Here is a 19628-nt window from a genome sequence, read left to right on the forward strand (position 1 = left end):
CATTTAAGCGTGTTAACCCTCGCAAGTCTGCAGGCCCAGACGACATCCCTAGCCACATCCCCAGAGCATGCGCCGACTGGTTGGCTGGATTGTTTACGGACATATTCAATCTCTCCCTGTCCCAGTCTGCTGTCCCCACTTGCTTAAAGATGTCCACCATTGTTCCTGTACTCAAGAAAGCGAAGGTAACTGAACTAAATTATAATCGCCCTGTAGCACTCACTACAGAGTTCCAAACTGCCTCTGGAAGACACGTCGGCACAAGAACTGTTCGTCGGGAGTTTCATGAAATGGGTTTCCATGGCCGAGCAGCTGCACACAAGCCAAAGATCACCATGTGCAAAGCCAAGCTTCGGCTAGAGTGGTGTAAGGCTCGCCGACATTGGAGTCTGGAGTAGTGGAACGCACTCTCTGGAGTGATGAATCACGCTTCACCATCTGGCAGTCCGATGGACGAATCTGGGTTTGGCAGATGACAGGAGAACGCTACCTGCCCCAAAGCATAGTGTCAACTCTAAAGTTTGATGGAGGAGGAATAATGGTCTGGGGCTGTTTTTCATGGTTTGGGCTAGGGCCCTTAGTTTCAGTGAAGGGAAATCTTAACGCTACAGCATACAATAACATTATAGACGATTCTGTGCTTCCAACTTTGTGGCAACAGTTTGGGGAAGGCACTTTCTTATTTCAAGCATGACAATGCCCCATGCACAAAGCAAGGTCCATACAGAAATGGTTTGTCGAGATTTGTGTGAAATAACATCGAACACCTGGGTATGAATTGGAACGCTGACTGTGAGCCAGGCCTAATAGCCCAACATCAGTGCCCGACCTCACTAATGCTTTTGTGGCTGAATGGAAGCAAGTCCCTGCAGCAATGTTCCAACATCTGGTAGAAAGCCTTCCCAGAAGAGTGGAGGCTGTTAAAGCAGCAAAGAGGGGACAAACTCCATATTAATGCCTATGATTTTGGAGTGAGATGTTCGACGAGCAGGTGTCCACATACTTTTGGTCATGTAGTGTGGCTTAGCATTAGCTCATCATAATCAGTACAACTTGCCAAAAAGTATTTTACACACATTGTATGTGTCCATTAAAATCTATGCAAGAATCGGAAAGCATGATGTCACCCAATACTTGAAAACGTGAATAAATCTGTAAATACATTATGCTACATACATACATACAGTATGCTCCACTAGAAACGACAACACAACAGAAAATAAGGCACTTAGGAACGCACACATGTCCAAAGTTATTATTTATAAGGAAAACAGCATTTGAAGGCAATGTGAGTGGCAGCCATAAAACACGCTAGGGGGAAAAAGTTTGTGCTAGACTGCGCCAATGTCTGCATACTTGATCTGCGGAAACACTGTGAAAGTGTTTGGGCTCTCCTCGAAAATACTTTGTCCGGCTTAGTAAAGCCTCAAAGCCTTCTACGTGAATTCATGAGGAGGCGGAACACACCTCAATTCAAACCGTTTGGAATTAGAAATTGACATGTTGAAACACAGCCTATAAATAATTAGCAGTCTTGGTTTGAGGGCAGCACGGGTTAACTATCTGGTTCGGCTGTTTGCCAAGGCCTCTGTGATCTGCCAGGTCATGCTAATTTCCCATGATGCATGTCTGGAGAGATGGGCCACCGTATACGGCTGCTCTCTGTTTAATTAAAATGGGTCTTTCAGCCACTACTGTAAAAGCCTTCATGGCTTCTGACAGATTCCTTATCCTCTTTGTGTAAGGGGAAAGATTTGTGCTCCGGCCCATAAGAGTGATGATGAAGGATTGTGTAGCAGAGCCTTAAAAAAGCTGCTGTTTGACACTGGGGTTAAGTCTGGCTTCCAAGATGATGGTAATTGAATGTTTTAACCTGACTGACTATAGGGGGGAAGTCGGAGAAATGCGGTTCCACTGTCACAAACTCTTTAAATTAGCTGTTGCATTGAGTTAATGTTTATTAAATTACTGTTTAATTCAACTGTATTGTAACGTGCACAATAATGTGTGATTTGTATCTTTTAAGTTTAAGTGTGTTTGTACTGGTTGGTGTGTATGTGGTCATTTATTTGTCTCTGTATATATATTGTGTATCAGTGATTGTGTGAGTATATTTGCAAAAGTATTGGTGAATTTATGTATCTGTATGTGAGTGTACTAGCATCATGTGATTATGAATATTTTAGCATTCTTATCTCTATTTATGGATTTATATACATGTGTGTGTGTACGTGCAGGCATACGTTTGTGTATGTGTATTTCTGTTTAACTTGTTGCCACCAGAGACGTCGAAAGCCGAGCTACCCTCTCTGACAGACTCATCACGGCTGAACAGTGATCAGATGGCCATTACAGCCGCACCACAAGTCCCTCAGCAGTCAGACACTCCTGGGGGACCACATACCCCTCTTCTCCCCGTACATAGACTAACGGGATTAGAAAGTTGTGCTGCTGTCCGTTACGTAACCAATCTGAGATCCTCCTCTCTGCTGCACCACATTCCCACAAACGTGCTCAAGCCTCTCCTGTCAGTGCGGAGGCATGCATTCGTCACCAATGGGAACAGCTATGACGCCCTCCCCATAGCTATCACACACACACACACACAACCCACAATTGAGCCCCACAGAAACATTGTATCATCCTAAACTTAAAGATCGACTGAACTTCCTGATTTGGCCTCGTTTTGAAGTTTGGTCTAATAAAATGTTAGCGGCCATGACTGGATCCAAACGAGAGTTGTCTTGGGGGAGTGGTTTGATGTGGGTGTTTCTTTGCCATCCATTCAATCACAACAAACAAGGCAGTAGTGAGGTAAGCTAAGCTAGTTTTGTTATGGAGAGAACGAAATGCTGAAGTGAAGGACTTCTCCCCCTGACTGACTTGTTATCTCAAGGTGGTCAGCTAATTCAGTTCTATGTGTAGGCTAAAGCCTGGGCTGACCTTGTTTAGCCAAGCTGACAGCAGCTAGCTAGTATAGCTTGGGGATAGCTGTAGCTGTCTAGTCTATCGAGCTGATATTTCTCTGTGAAATCAGTTTAAGGCAAGATAGCAACAGCCAGTGTCTGGTATGCGTTTCACAAGACACTTGTTCTAGAACACCTTGCTACCAAAATAGCTTGCAACTTGGTTTCAATGTTTCATCACTTCATGTAAAGACATGTTACTGTGGAAATGGTGTCAACTGTGAGTTCAATGCCCGGTCTTGAGTCAGCTCAGCTCTCCTACAACACTAGTTCTTTAACTGGCACAATATTTCTCGTCTTGTCTCTCCTTATGCCTGCTGTTAGATCTACTAATATCCCAACAGGTGTAGGCTACATGTCAACTTCGCACAAATATCGCCAAGCTTGAGTGTAGATACATTTATCAACAACAAAATTGTGTGTTTCTGTTCCAAAGACAAAACATTTTATGCCGTAAATATCATATTGATGTGCTGATTAAGACTGTATGCCTACACTTGCCTAGCAAATAAAAAATATGTTGTATGTATTGTACAACTTCAGCTGTCTAACCAGAACAGCATTCTATTTGTCCAAATCTGAGATGTACAGCTCTCTGGGTGAGGTTCTGTCTTCATCACCCACTGGAGACTTGAAGTCCCTTCCATCTATGTAATGTTTTAGAAGTTTTGGACAGGTGCAGTCAGGGGACAGGAGAAGTGGAGTGCATGACACTCCATCCCGGATGTGACAGAGTTTGCTTCAACCCATGGGTCCAGTAGGCAGAGTTCAATAACTACTGGAGAATGGCGCACTTCTCATACCACTCTGTAGGCTACTGACCAATTCAAAGCTTCCTCCAGAAGGTTAGTAGCCTAATCAGTAATAGTAGAGGAGTGCAATTGCTGAACTTACATTTACATTTGATATTTTAGTCATTTAGCAGACGCTCTTATCCAGAGCCACTTACGTAGATAACGTTCAAGTGTAACAGTTCCATGTAGAATAAACCCTACTTCACATAACACTATAGAAGCAGTGTTCTGCTAATATAACAATGTGCAAATATTATACATTTCTGTATGGTGTGTGTGTGTCCCACATGGATAGTACAGTCCGATTCAATAATAACAAAAGACCACAACAAGTAATAGATATCTTGTATAATTTGAATGCTGAGTGCAAGATCTCTGTCCCGGTTCAGACATCAGTATCAACCTGAGGACTCCATTTCAAAAGCACCTCTTTCTGTCTTCCACCTGTAGTAAAACAAGGATGAGTTGATGAGTGACATGTATTGAAAGAGTGATAGTACATCACAAGTATTTAGTAATTTCTTATTACTTATCAACTTCTGTCCCTTCTGAGGTGTTTGCCAATACCTGATGTCTATGGCAGCGTAGATCGTCTCCAGGTCCCTCCTCACAGATACTGGTCATAAAGGAGCCTGACTTAGGCTCCTATATCTGACCCAGCTCGTATATCACAGAGGGAGGGAGAGAGAAAGTCTGTCACCATACAGTCATTGAAGCCAACAGTAAATACACTGTTGAACATAGCCAATCAGAGATTATGATTCACAGCTAATTCACAAGGGACACGTGCCAGCATGGCACTGACTGGTTGACATTACTCACTCAGGCCCAGGAGTAGTCCATTGGCACAGTGGAAGGGGGCACCTCCTTACAACATACAAGACACACATACTGTACAAAAATCAAATCCAATTTTATTTGTCGCATGCAGTGAATAAAACATGTGTAGACCTTACCGTGGCATGCTTACTTACAAGCCCTTATCCAACAATGCAGTTGATTAAGTAGAGTTAAGAAAATATTTACAAAATAAACAATAACGAGGCTATATACAGGGGGTACAGGTTAGTCAGGGTAATTTATAAAGTGACTATGCATAGATAATAAACAGCGAGTAGCAGCAGTGTAAAAAGGGGGGGGGGGGGGGGGGGGGGTTGTCAATGTAAATAGTCCAGGTGGCCATTTTATTCATTGTTCAGCAGTCTTAAGGCTTGGGCGTAGAAGCTGTTAAGGAGCCTTTTGGTCCTAGACTTGGCGCTCTGGTACAGCTTACCGTGCGCAGAGAGAACAGTCTATGACTTGAGTGGCTGGAGTCTTTGAAAATGTTTCAGGCCTTCCTCAGATTTTTTGGAGACTTCCTCCATCATACAGCACTGGTTACATTATCAATGGTGGTTAGGTGAATTCCAGGACTTTTAACCAAATCAAATGTGACCAACCTTATTCAAGTGTCCTCCATTACTCTGAAGCAGGACTGGTGTCTGGCCACTGCCTCAGCCTTCTGTAACGGCTCCTGATATGGTAGGTTTTGTACGTAGCCTGTGAATGAAATAAAATATCATCAATAAACATTTAGCGAGAAAAATATCTTACTTTAGTTTGGAAGTAATTTATATGCTAATAGAGGGGCTGTCACGACAAAATAGATTAAGGCCGGTGATGCTGACACAGTTAATATGCAACCAACTGTGTACTTTGCTGAACGCTTGCTGACAGAGCCATAGCTATATTTATTTTTGCCCTAGAAAATACACAATCAACGTTTATGAGAACAGGCATGTTGTTTTGGGTTAGCAGACGGAGACCCCAAATGCTAGCTAACTCTTGCAAATCAGGGTAAGTTATACATCTTTGAGTTGAAATGAGTTGGCCAGCCAGCTAACGTTAACTAGCCAGTTCGAGTTGAAACATTATTGAAAGCAAGCTTGCTACATCCTCTGATTAGCTAGCAAGCTAGTTCCCAAGTGCCTGCCCTGTATTGACCCTAAATGCCAATGGGCTATAGTCAGCTGTTATTAGCAAGGTAGCTAGCTAACATGAGCTGCATATCTTCCTCTGACAAGCTACATCACATTACACGTTAGCTTCATACATTTAGCTAGCTACAGTACAGTAGCATTCCTCTTTCATCTGTGGTATCATAGCTAGCCTGGCTCGCTAGCGTTATCAAAAAATGTTGTATAACCAAACGTCGCTACTAGCTAGTACCAGCTATTTACTTTGCTAAAGTACTCACCAACATCAGCGGTTACACGGTTGACATGCGGCAGAAGTGACCGTGTCGGAGGTAATCCATTCCTGGCCATTTGGCAATATTGTTGAAATACATTGGAGGTTTGCATCAACTTTATGGAAGCCAATTATCCCTCCAATTTGCCGAGTGAAATGTGCGTGCGTGGCACCCATAGGCAAACTTGACAACAAATGTCCACATGGCAGCTGGGGAAAGACCACAATGTGTTGTCTCTGGGCAATTGGGCATCATCGGCAAAAGTGGGCATGTACAGTTGAATTCGGAAGTTTACATACACTTAGGTTGGAGTCATTAAAACTCGTTTTTCAACCACTCCATAGAAACTATAGTTCTGGCAAGTCGGTTAGGACATCTACTTTGTGCATGACACAAGTAATTTTTACAGCAATTGTTTACAGACAGATTATTTCACTTATAATTCACTGTATCACAATTCCAGTGGGTTAGAAGTTTACATACACTAAATTGACCGTGCCTTTAAACATTTTGGTAAATTCCAGAAAATTATGTCATGGCTTTAGACGCTTCTGAAACGCTAATTGACATCATTTGAGTCAATTGGAGGTGTACCTGTGGATGTATTTCAAGGCCTACCTTCAAACTCAGTGCCTCTTTTCTTGACATCATGGGAAAAGCAAAAGAAATCAGCCAAGACCTCAGCCAAAAAATTGTAGACCTCCACAAGTCTGGTTCATCATTGGGAGCAATTTCCAAACGCCTGAAGGTACCACGTTCATCTGTACAAACATAGTAGTACGCAAGTATAAACACCATGGGACCACGCAGCCGTCATACCGCTCAGGAAGGAGACGCGTTCTGTCTCCTAGAGATGAACGCACTTTGGTGCGAAAAGTGCAAATCAATCCCAGAACAACAGCAACGGACCCTGTGAAGATGCTGGAGGAAACAGGTACAAAGTTATCTATATCCACAGTAAAACGAGTCTTATATCGACATAACCTGAAAGGCCTCTCAGCAAGGAAGAAGCCACTGCTCCAAAACCACCATAAAAAAGCCAGACTACAGTTTGCAACTGCACATGGGGACAAAGATTGTACTTTTTGGATAAATGTCCTCTGGTCTGATGAAACAAAAATAGAACTGTTTGGCCATAATGACCATCATTATGTTTGGAGGAAAAAGGGGGAGGCTTGCAAGCCGAAAAACACCATCCCAACCGTGAAGCAAGGGTGGCAGCATCATGTTGTGGGGGTGCTTTGCTGCAGGAGGGACTGGTGCACTTCACAAAATAGATGGCATCATGAGGGGGATAAATTATGTGGATATATTGAAGCAAAATCTCAAGACATCAGTCAGGAAGTTAAAGCTTGGTCGCAAATGGGTCTTCCAAATGGACAATGACCCCAAGCATACTTCCAAAGTTGTGGCAAAATGGCTTAAGGACAACAAAGTCAAGGTATTGGAGTGGCCATCACAAAGTCCTGACCTCAATCCCGTAGAAAATCTGTGGGAAGAACTGAAAAAGCGTTTGCGAGCAAGGATGCCTACAAACCTGACTCGGTTACACCAGCTGTCAGGAGGAATGGGCCAAAATTCCCCCAACTTATTGTGGGAAGCTTGTGGAAGGCTACCCAAAACATTTGACCCAAGTTAAACAATTTAAAGGCAAAGCTACCAAATACTAATTGAGTGTATGTAAACTTCTGGCCCACTCGGAATGTGATGAAAGAAATACAATCTGAAATAAATCATTCTCTACTATTATTCTGACATTTCACATTCTTAAAATAAAGTGGTGATCCTAACTAACCTAAGACAGGGCATTTTTACTCAGATTAAATGTCAGGAATTGTGAAAAACTGAGTTTAAATGTATTTGGCTAAGGTGTATGTAAACTTCCAACTTCAACTGTAAGTAGCCCATACCCAACCCTCCAGTAAGTCGTGACGAACTCACTTACAAACTGTGTTGGACGAGACTGACTTCATGACCAAAACTATCCTATTTACACTTTGTAGTCAATTTTGAGACAAGAGGGCTTCCCGAGTAGCGCAGAGGTCTAAGGCACTGCATCGCAGTACTAGAGGCGTCACTACAGATCTGGCCCAGCGCTGTCTGGGTTAGGGGAGGGTTTGGCCGGCCAGGTTTCCCTTGTCCCATCGCACTCTAGCGACTCCTGTGGCGGGCCGGGCGCATGCACGCTGACACGGTCGCAGGTTGGACGGTGTTTCCTCCGACACATTGGTGTGGCTGGCTTCCCGGGGTAAGCGAGCAGTGTGTCAAGAAGCAGTGCAGCTTGGCAGGGTCGTGTTTCAGAGGACGCATGGCTCTCGACCTTCGCCTCTCCCGAGTCCGTACGGGAGTTGCAGCGATGGGACAAGACTGTACCAATTTGATATCACGAAATTGGGGAGAAAAAAATATGAATAATAATAAAAAATGAAAAAATAAATACATTTCACACAAGAATAAATGTTTCTGACACATATTGATGCCACATAGGCAGTTGTCAAATGAGAAGTTTGATTTTAGGGGCAGTTAGTCTTCTTCTCTAAAGTTTGCATTAAGTGCATGCAAGGTACTAGAAATAAATAATGAACAAGGTAGCAATTATTGCACAATAAAACAAGTGTTTTACACAGCTCCACACAAAAATACAGAAATTGATATGTATCAATGTAGCATGAATGTGGTAATGTACAATGAAGGAAAACATTTTACGAAACAAAACAAGAACAACAAATACAAAAACATATGCATGCACACTGCACAACATTAGCATGTATTCATACACACACAAAAAGACACGCATGGACTCATAAACAAACAGGCACAAACACACATACACACACGCCTGTGAGAGGCGGTGGCTCTTACTGAGCTGTAGAGGAATCCTTCTCCGTTCATTCCAATGTAGAGGCCAGCCTTCACCCCTTGGATGGCCACCACCCTCAGACCCACAGGAATTAGATTAAACAGTGCTGAGAGAGAGAGATTGAGAGAGAGAGACAGAGAGAGCGAGAGAGAGACAGAGACAGAGAGAGAGAGAGAAAAGACAGGTATTACTCACCGGAGACCTTTTGACCTCGCACTTCTAGTATTTAACTTTTACCTGTGAAAGGCCTGCTGTGCGCAATTATAACTGAATTACCCGGGAGATGGATCCCACTTCTGACACCAGTGTGACCTGACTGATGTTCCTGTATGGCACCTCTTAAAGTGGGGTTTTTGAACAGTGGCTGACATTGCAGTTATACAGCATGCATTTTCCTTCTGAGGCAGAATTCCCTCTGAAGTGGACACTCCTTTTGAAGTGGTCTTCAAATATTTGACAAAACGTGGACATCCCTCTCTCAGGTGGACTCTTTCCTAAAGTGGACTTCCTCTAGTGGTGAATTTCCATGTTGAGTGGTTAGGGATACAGCACAAGCACTAAGAAGATTGTAAGTGGTGACGGAATCAGATAAAGCTCAGATAAAGCTCACAGGGATTAGAGGAGAGGTGCCAACACACGTCTACGTCCGCCCAGCAGATTCAATTTCACTCAATAAAAATCGACATGCCGCTTTCGCCTAGCTATAGTATAAATTGTCCTCTGAGGATCTCCAGGCAGGAGATATATACTTACACTGAAAAGGCTTTGTTGGATCTTTCAGCTACTGTACTCTGGGCCCAATGTGGCAGGGTTGTCCACCACTTCATACTTTCCTTTCTTTTCCATTTTCTCGCTCTCTCTTTCATTCATCCGTCGCTCGGTTGCACTTTCTGACGGGTTCCCTCTGTTGCTTTGATGACCAAAACTTGTCTCTCCGAGGATTCGTGCATGACTTCATGAGCGTGAGACAGAATGTTCTGGACGAGAGCTGCCGCTACATCAGCCATCAACCGCACAGACATATTGTAGGGTTCAATCAGATCAGATGCAGTGCCCTCAGACAGACCTACATTGCCATTGCCTGAGATCAGAGAAGTGGTAGGACGTGTGGAGTAGAAATCATGAAATGATTAATAGCTGCCAGAGCTCTCATTTGACTTGTTCAACAACTGTGACTTAACTAATGAGACAGGAGCTGTCCTACATTCGAATCCGTAAGAGAAAACCCTGCTTTTGTTTACTTTATCGAATGATTCAACAATCATGTCCTTTAAGCATGCAAAGACATTGGCAAACATTGAGTTTTTATTTCATTTGATTTATTTAACCTTTATTTAACTAGGCAAGCGTTAACGACGAGCCTGTAACTCACGCGTCTATAATATCTGACAGACACCAGCTAAAGCTGGCCTAACCTGCCATATGCGAGTGTAAAAAGATTTCCAGAAATATTCATTCTTCAAAAGGGCAGACAAACGTGTCAAAGTGACTCAAGAACGCCAACTCCTAGGAATGTCAGCCCTCTGAAGGAGCTGTAATCGGCCAAGGCGAATCCAAAAAGGAAGGTAAGCCTGTTTGATGCGCTAATATGGGCTCGGTAGATAATACAACCCCGGGACAGTTTAGAAAGTGCTGGGCCGTGCAAATGGGAAGGGCAGTTCCTATAATCCTGAGGGACATCCTTTGGGTGAAATTTGGTGGGAGAAAGTGGGGGGGGGGGGGCTTACTGTGACAGATAGAGAAGGCTCTCTCAGCTGCACTAACAGCTAATGCTAAACAAGAGCATTAGCCATGGAGATGATGGAGCAGGCGAAGAACTAGCACTGTATATAGAGTTGGTCTTCCACAACCAGCGATGGCTTCATAAGCCTCAATTTGTACAGGTACTTATAGAGGAGCGAGCAACCGAATATGCGATGAAATTAGTGTCGGGTTGCTGACTCAAAATTGAACACGGTTGTTAATGAATTTAATGGTGGTTTCCAGCACTCTCTTGCAATTGTGTACTAACCTGCCAGTCAATCATATTACCAATAAGACGCCCACTCAGTACTGTAAATGCAGCCGCCTGCACCCTAAACCAGCTTCATCAGCCCACCAACAAATATCATGACATTTAGAAACCAAATTCCTAATTTTGGACAATTAAACAGAATGTTTTGTATTTGTGCATGAAATCCTCCTGTTCTCTGAAACCAACAGTTTATCCTTGTCAGATTTTCCTTCAGCTTGCTTCCTAAAGAATAAGCATGGACCATTCTTTATTGGAGGAAAATTAGAGGCCAAATAAATGTAACTGAAATGTCTGGTTTCACCATAGCTGGTCACACCTAGTATGCAGTTAAAGTTTTTTCCTCTGATCCCAAAAGTACAACCAAACCGCCTCCTGAAAGTAAATTATTCCTGCCATCTCGGCATCACATAATGTAGCAGAGGTCAGGAGGTCGAGCAGTTCAAGGGTGGAGGTAATCTATTATTCTAATAATCCATCACACAGATCAATAGGTCCTGAATGCCAAGCTTTCACTTTGCATTTCTCTCCCTCTCGATCTCTCAACCCTCCCTCCCTACATGCCTATTAGTAACTATTGCTCAACAGTTCTCCAGCTCTCTCTTACTGTATTCCAAAGTGTTCTATCTTTTCCCCAATGGGAAAAACAGACATCATGGTCACGTTGTATGGTGGTTGTCTAAAGAAAGGTTTTTAGCAACCAGTTTCTATCTGGTTGTAATCTGGATATCTAACCAGATAACAACCAAAATATGACGTCTTTACCAAGACAATTTGAATAATTTGATTTCATCATGGCAAAAATGCATCTTTACCTGGTTTTGAAAGAGACCACAATGTAAAAAATGACCCATCCAAAAATACCTCAATTGGTTACTAGTGAATGAGTTTGTTTTTCCCAATTGAAAGAAACTACATTTGTTGAAACCAACTATATGATTCAATGTCAACTGTTATATTTGATTATTAACAAACCTATATTTCAAGTTTAACTTTTCCCCTTTGGTTAAACCTAATAAATAACAATTACAGACAAACATTTCATGTAAATACAAACCATCTTGTTTTGACTTTGGAATTAAATAAATTCCCTGTAAACTAAGTTTATTCAACAACTTGAAAAATTGTAATAATAAAATATAATATTCTTTACAGAAGACCTTCACATTTAGCAAGCACAATATCATAACCAAGCAAAGGCTACCTTAACACAGAAACCTTATCAGGCTCTTAAAAAAAATCAGGCTCTTAAAATTACAACCTGAAAGCCACACCCCAAATTAACCATGCCTCCAACTCCTCTGATAGGCTGCTGCCGCTATATTGCCCCCACCGCAATTCAACGCACATGCGCAAGGTGTTGAAAGCAACTTAGAAGTGTTCATTAATTAAAAAAATCACATTGATCTGACAAAATCATAATTTGATTTCAGAAAAAAATATAATAGAAGGTTGAATGAACCAATTTTCAATCATTCCAATCAGTAAAAGCACTTCAGATGAACAACAGTGCAGTTGGTTGCAATCTGGTTATACAATCATTTCTTAAACAGAAATTAAAGCATTAAGACATCATGAGCCAGCTAGGCCAGGTTCTTCTCTCCTTTCCTCTCTGTGTCGTCTTCAGTCTGTCTCTGAGCATGAAGCTTCTCGCAGAGGGAATTATTAATTTGGTACAAATGGAGAAGGAGGTATTTTTAGTTCTATTTACTGAATTATTTACTGCAGTTTACTGCACTCCTCCATCCCTGGGCCAGCATTACTGGGTATTGAGAAGATTTCCCAGATACCACTGACCCAAACCACACTGTAATGGAAAACGGTCATTTATACGGTCATTTGGGGTATTATCAACAGTAAAATACTCAAAAATGTTTTTACTGCAGCATACTGTAAATGATGGTGCATTGTGGGATAATGCTGTGGGTGGGGAAATAATTGCTGTATTTCGAATGGTACACACAAAGAAATACTGGAAGCAAGTGACCTGTAAGTTACTGAAACAAAAAAAAAGGTACATATTGTAACTAAATTCCAAATAAACGTTGGTTTAACAGCACATTACTGTAATCCACCTCTCATAATACAGTACCGTACCGCAACTTACCAACAAACCTTTGACCACTAGTGAGTATATGGTACTGTTGTTTCTAGCTCATTAACATATTTTGAGGCGTGCCTTGTAAGAGGTATTGATTCCTGTGGTTATAGAGCCCCATAAATTGTAAAATATATAGGGGACACATTGGAGTGGCAGCAAGTCTCAAATGGTTGAGCATTTTGTCATGGCCTTTTTGTCTGTTTTGCCCTGTAGTTGCTGCCAGTCTGGAAGCTTCTGTTAAGGCCTCTAGAAGTGTAAGTGATATAAAACACAAAATATTAATTAAGATCACTTTATTGGTCAATTGCACACAAGGTCCAACTGAAATGTAACTTTGCTTAAAAATAGACATACATATGTTTTAAAGAGGTGTGGCCACACAGGGAGCTGTTGTTGTGGGGGGTTAGGTGCCTTGCTCAAGGACACAACGGCAAGCAACGGAATCTAGGATTTGATACAACTCACTTCCCAAAAGATTTTTGGGGCAAACTTTCCAAACTGAAGTAGTTTGATGCTGATCTACTTATCTGGGTGCTCAATCCTGATTGTAGGGATTTGAACTGGCAACCCTCCGGCTGCTGGCTCGCCTCTCTAACCGTAAGGCTACCTGCCGCCCTATGCTGGAATGTGTAAACATTTTACCTACACTGTAAAAAAAATCTTACTGGCAGCCTGTTGGTTAATACAAAACAAATTACAGTATGTTACCCTGAATTCCAAAGAATGTATTGTTTAACCAAAGTTTATTTGGAATTCACAGTAACACTTTTTTTTTACAGTAACTTGCAGGTAACTGTCTGCCAGTAAGTTACTGTAAAAACAAGTTACTGTTTTACAGTGTAGCAGTTAACCTGCTTGCACCAATCCCGTAATTACAGTAAACTACAGTGAAATGCAAACCCCTCCTCTCAATGAATTTCATTCATTAATTCATTCATTCATTCTGATTATTTTTACCATAAAATACAGACAATTCTATGGTATTGTACTGTGTGTCATTACACAGTACTTGCTTTGATACTGTATTTATATTACAGTAGGTGTACTGTAATATGAAACACAGAATTTTACAAGCCACTGATCTGCCTATAACATGCTGTCAAATTCACGGAAAACCCTTTACAGTGCAGCATCACTCCTAGAACACTGCAACAGTTCCGTTCCCAATAACTCATTTAAAGGACCCCCCCAGAGGAAGTTGTCGCCAATATTTCAATATAATTTCCTGTCCTAGCGATGAAATGCATGTTTAGGTTCCACCTCCGAAGAATGACCAAGGCTACGTATACACATTCAAGAATTGGATGTGGTAATTTCCCAGTGGAGTTGATGAACATCAACTAATTTTTATTTTATTTTTCCTTTATTTAACTAGGCAAGTCAGTTAATTAAGAACAAATTCTTATTTTCAATGATGGCCTAGGAACAGTGGGTTAACTGCCTGTTCAGGGGCAGAACAACAGATTTGTACCTTGTCAGCTCGGGGATTTGAACTTGCAACATTTCAGTTACTAGTCCAATGCTCTAACCACTAGGCTACCCTGCCGCACTAATAGGGCTAGCTAGCATGCTAACCTTATCTAGATAGCTAACTAGCTATTTTGCTAGCTAATCTGTTGTTGGATATTTTAAAAAAGTACTACACCGTATTCAAAAGATTCAAAAGATTAGCCAGCTGGCTCTATGGATGGTTCTGGAGCTGGATTTGTCATAAGCATTGATTTAGGGAAAATATTGCCACAGATGGCAACCACTGTCCTATCTTTGACTTCGCCATCTATTGTTTTCTCCAAAGTTTTGTCATCTTCCATAAATTACGGCCACGAATCCAACACAGAAATAGTTAGAAATAATAAAATGAAGCAATGGTAATATGGAAAGCTGGCTGATATGTGTTTCTCTACATTGCAATGGACCGCGGTACAGCAAAGCAAAGTCAGCCCATGCTCTTGACTCATGGTTCTCACAATTGATAGACTACAATGACTTTTCTCATGATCATGCACGCCACAAATAACACTTAACTAACTGTAAATTCCTTCTTCTTCTTTGGTATTATGGCAATCCGCAAACAAATGTTATAGGTGCAGGCTGCCACCTACTATATTGGCTGTGTATCAGCCTACTATTCTGTATAATAAACTGGTTGGTTTGAGCACTGAATGTTGATTGGCTGTGGTATATCAGACCGTATACAACGGGTATAATATAAACATTTACTACTCTAAATACGTTGGTAACCAGTTTATAATAGCAATAAGACACATCGGGGGGTTGTGATATACTGTATGGCCAATATACCATGGCTACGGGCTGTGTACACCTCCGCGTTGCGTCGTGCCTAAGAACAGCATTTAGCCGTGCTATATTGGCAATATACCACACATCCTCAGGCCTTATTGCTTAAGTATGAATTCATTATACTTTGTGCAAAATTACCAAATAACCCTGCACCCATTGAAACCTCACCACTATTCCACTACTTTGGCCCTATCTGATCCTACTCCAGGCCAGCAGCCTGGGAGGACAGGACACTGTCGTTCAAAACATATTTTCTGCAGTAAAATTTTGTACACCCTGTGGCGACCCATCATTCAGGGCTGGTGGGGCAAACAAAATAAAAAATAAAATATATACACTACCAGTCAAAAGTTTTATAACACCTACTCATTCAAGGGTTTTTCTATTTCTTCCTATTATTATTTAAAAAATGTACCCCCTTTTTCTCCATAATTTCGTGGTATCCAATTGGTAGTTACAGTCTTGTCCCATCGCTGCAAGTCCCGTACAGACTTGGGAGAGGCGAAGGTCGAGAGCCGTGCGTCCTCCAAAACACAACCCAGCCAAGCCGCTCTGCTTCTTGACACAATGCCCACTTAACCCGGAAGCCAGCCGCACCAATGTGTCAGAGGAAACACCGGACACCTGGCGACCTTGTCAACGTGCATTGCTCCTGGCCAGCCACAGGAGTCGCTAGTGCGCGATGGGACAAGAACATCCCTGCCGGCCAAACCCTCCCCTAACACGGAACCCAAACCGGCTGCGCGCATGTGCCATCGTGCACCATCGTGCATAAATGTATTTTGTCCCCCACCCCACCAAACGCGATCACGACACGCAGGTTAAAATATCAAAACAAACTCTGAAACAATTACATTAATTTGGAGACAGGTCGAAAAGCATTAAACATTTATGGCAATTTAGCTAGCTTGCACTTGCTAGCTAATTTGTCCTATTTAGCTAGCTTGCTGTTGCTATCTAATTTGTCCTGGGATATACACATTGACTTGTTATTTTACCTGAAATGCACAAGGTCCTCTACTCCGACAATTAATCCACACATAAAATGGTCAACCGAATCGTTTCTAGTCATCTCTCCTCCTTCCAGGCTTTTCATCTCTGGACTTTATATTGTGATTGGCAACTTTCATAAATTAGGTGCATTACCGCCACCGATCTTGTTCGTCTTTCAGTCACCCACGTGTACCTGCTTCTATAAACCAATGAGGAGATGGGAGAGGCAGGACTTGCAGTACGATCTGCGTCACAAATAGAACTGACTTCTATTTTAACCCTTGGCAACTCATACGCTTGTTGGCGTGCGCGAGCAGTGTGGGTGTAATAATTGAATAATATAGATTTCTAAATTTATTTTGCAATGAGAGCGCACGGTGTAGTCAGCCTGTAACCCGGATGACGTTGGGCCAATTGTGCACTGCCCCATGGGTCTACCGGTCACGGTCGGCTGCGACAGAGCCTGGATTCGAACCAGGATCTCTAGTGGCACAGATAGCACTGTGATGCAGTGCCTTAGACCACAGTGCCACTCGAGATGCAAGTGTTTTTCTTTATTTTTACTACTTTCTACATTGTAGAATAATAGTGAAGACATCAAAACGAAGAAATAACACATATGGAATCATGTAGTAACCAAAAAAGTGTTAAACAAATCAAAACGTATTTTATATTTGAGATTCTTCAAATAGCCACCCTTTGCCTTGATGACAGCTTTGCACACTCTTGGCATTCTCTCAACCAGATTCATGAGGTAGTCACCTGGAATGTATTTCAATTAACAGGTGTGCCTTGTTAAGTTCATTTGTGGAATTTCTTTCCTTAATGCGTTTGAGCCAATCATTTGTGTTGTGACATGGTAGTGGTGGAAAACAGAAGATAGCTCTATTTGGTAAAAGACCAAGTCTATATTATGGCAAGAACAGCTCAAATAAGCAAAGAGTCATTATCATTACTTTAAGACATGAAGGTCAGTCAATACGGAAAGTTTCAAGAACTTTGAAAGTTTCTTCAAGTGCAGTCACAAAAACCATCAAGCACTATGATGAAACTGTCTCTCATGAGAAACTGTCTCTCAAGTCTAAGTCCTTAGTAAGGGTAGACATTCGAACATTTAGACCCTTTGGGTCCTGCCATAGAGTTACATTAGAAGAGCCCTTGAGCCAAGAGCCAAGAAGGCTCAAGTTCATTGGCCACAGACATAATGAAATCAAATCACGTTGTATGTACAGTAGCAGATCATGTCAACATCTTACTTTCAAAATCTTAGCTAGCAGTCATCATCATGAATCAAGTCGACAATCTACTGGCAAATCCTTTTTAATCCTTATCATATGAAGAGAAATAAAGACGAGAAATAATAGATAAAATGTATGCTGCTCATCGGCCATCGGACATAAACATTACACAACAAATTGGAAATTTGCAAATTCAACAATGAGTGGTTTCGAAGGAATCTGTGTTATTTGAAGTGAAACCTTTTTTGACATGCAAAGACCCAAATGGCGTTCACCCTAATAATTTGGTCTATTTTCACCTCTTAATTTCGCCTACTGTTCTAACTTGGTGGTGCACATGTAGCCTATAACCTGTTTTAGAGAAATGTAATCATCGAAAATGAGCTTTCGTTGTCTGCTTATATGCCCCCTTTATTTATCCTAAGGTTCTGACTTGGTGTACAGGGAGTACACTGGAAGAACGGCACATGTTCTGAATTCTGTCCCTGTACATTTCAAAAGTGCCGAACAAATAGTTATATTGACTACCTCCGTCATCGCTCGCTAATTAATGTTTTAATCGAAATTACGGATTGCCTCTTATCTGCTTGTCATCTTATGCCATAGTTTGTACATCTCAATTGTCAGTAGAACCCACATTTGTCTAAGCAAGTCAGCCATATCAGCTATGTTTTTTTAAAAGGCAGTAAATGAGGATGAATGAACTGTTTCGCTGCCAGACTAGGCTCCGTTAGGTGTAGCAGTGGTAAGGTGTTGGGACAGCTGTTGGGACTCTGCTGTTGGGACAGCTTTATGTAGGCCCTAACCGTTTGTCACCGTTATAGTGCAATTAATGTTTTGTTTAGTGTTGTGTTGTGTAGTGGCTATGCTGGCATGCATCCCACATAATTTTTTTGCCCCACCAAGATTTATCTGCTAAAATCGCCACTGCGTACACCCAAGTACTTCTCTGCAGCTTCCACCACAACATCTATCCTCTGTGATTTACATTCCAGTCCTGCGGTACAATTTACAACCGTGGCCATGAATGCTAAAAAAACAACCTTACTGAAGCACGTTATTCCTATCACTCTCTATTGGCCCCGGTCTACTCACAGGTAGCCTCTTAAGAGCCCTCACCCTGGACCCATCTTTCTCTACTACTCTCCTCACTGCCTCATCATACGACACCTTCTGTACTACTCTGATCCTGGAATCCTCAACCTGCCTTTCTCTCACCAGACACCTCTGATCTCCAGCACCATGGGAACCCCTACAGTTTACACACACAACTTTTCTCACATCTAGGAAACTCCCTCATACACACTGCTGCCACATGACTATAAGCTTGACACCTAAAACAACGTAATGGATTCGAGACAAAAGCTCTCCCGGGATAACTGACCCATCCTAACTTAACTTTATCTGAACTCAGTAGTACAGATAGTGTCTGCTCTGTTTCACCACACTCTCCACTGGGTCTGCGTCGCACCAAACGGCGGGTGTCACAGACACGGCGAACTTCAGTTGATCCTCCTCAACACCACTCCAGTTATCACTCCTTTCAGCAGAGCCCTGCTCCAGAGAGGAAGGGAAGTCACAGTTCTTGTCCTATAAGTTCCTTGATTTTTTTTTTGCATGTGCCTTTTCAATATCTGGATAGACACTTTTTTCTAGCTAACGTTACACCAATCAAAGCAGTGGAGCGTGTAGTGAAGAAAAACTTTTGTGGTCAGAACCATTCATCTTGGGGCGATGGGGGGAGATGGTTTGCAAAATGCTATCATCTCACGCAATTACACAACTGATAAAATTGTCATATACACCACCGTTCTAAAGTTTGGGGTCACTTAGAAATGTCCTTGTTTTCGAAACATAAGCACATTTTTTGTCCATTAAAATAACATCAAATTGATGCCAGCATCCCGGAGTTCTTCACTTGACATTGGGACTGGTGTTTTGCAGGTACTATTTAATGAAGCTGCCAGTTGAGGACTTGTGAGGCGTCTGTTTCTCAAACTAGACACTCTAATGTACTTGTCCTCTTGCTCAGTTGTCTACCGGGGCCTCTAACTCCTTTCTATTCTGGTTAGATCCAGTTTGAGCTGTTCTGTGAATAGAGTAGTACACAGCGTTGTATGAGATCTTCAGTTTC

At 42.0% G+C, this 19628-nt stretch overlaps 1 protein-coding gene and 1 long non-coding RNA gene across 6 annotated transcripts in view; both read right to left on the reverse strand.

The window, feature by feature from the left end:
* The window catches only part of LOC110530011 (fibroblast growth factor 12), a 70730-nt gene that overhangs the window by 13622 nt on the left and 37480 nt on the right, over window positions 1–19628 (reverse strand). For all 4 annotated transcript variants that reach the window (XM_021612766.2, XM_021612765.2, XM_021612767.2 and 1 more), the window contains one exon: window positions 8853–8956. In XM_021612766.2, the coding sequence (XP_021468441.1) occupies window positions 8853–8956 (104 nt within the window). The remainder of the gene's footprint in view (window positions 1–8852; window positions 8957–19628) is intronic.
* On the reverse strand, window positions 1750–6333 carry LOC118965522. 2 transcript variants are annotated; one of them, XR_005052890.1, is made up of 4 exons: window positions 5997–6333; window positions 5200–5299; window positions 4328–4627; window positions 1750–4204 (listed from the first exon to the last, which is right to left on the reverse strand). It is a non-coding gene; the product is annotated as an uncharacterized LOC118965522 (long non-coding RNA). The 2 variants fall into 2 exon arrangements; XR_005052889.1 differs by having other exon boundaries at window positions 4328–4651.

Source organism: Oncorhynchus mykiss, chromosome 8 (assembly GCF_013265735.2).
Source record: "Oncorhynchus mykiss isolate Arlee chromosome 8, USDA_OmykA_1.1, whole genome shotgun sequence".
Taxonomy (NCBI): domain Eukaryota; kingdom Metazoa; phylum Chordata; class Actinopteri; order Salmoniformes; family Salmonidae; genus Oncorhynchus; species Oncorhynchus mykiss.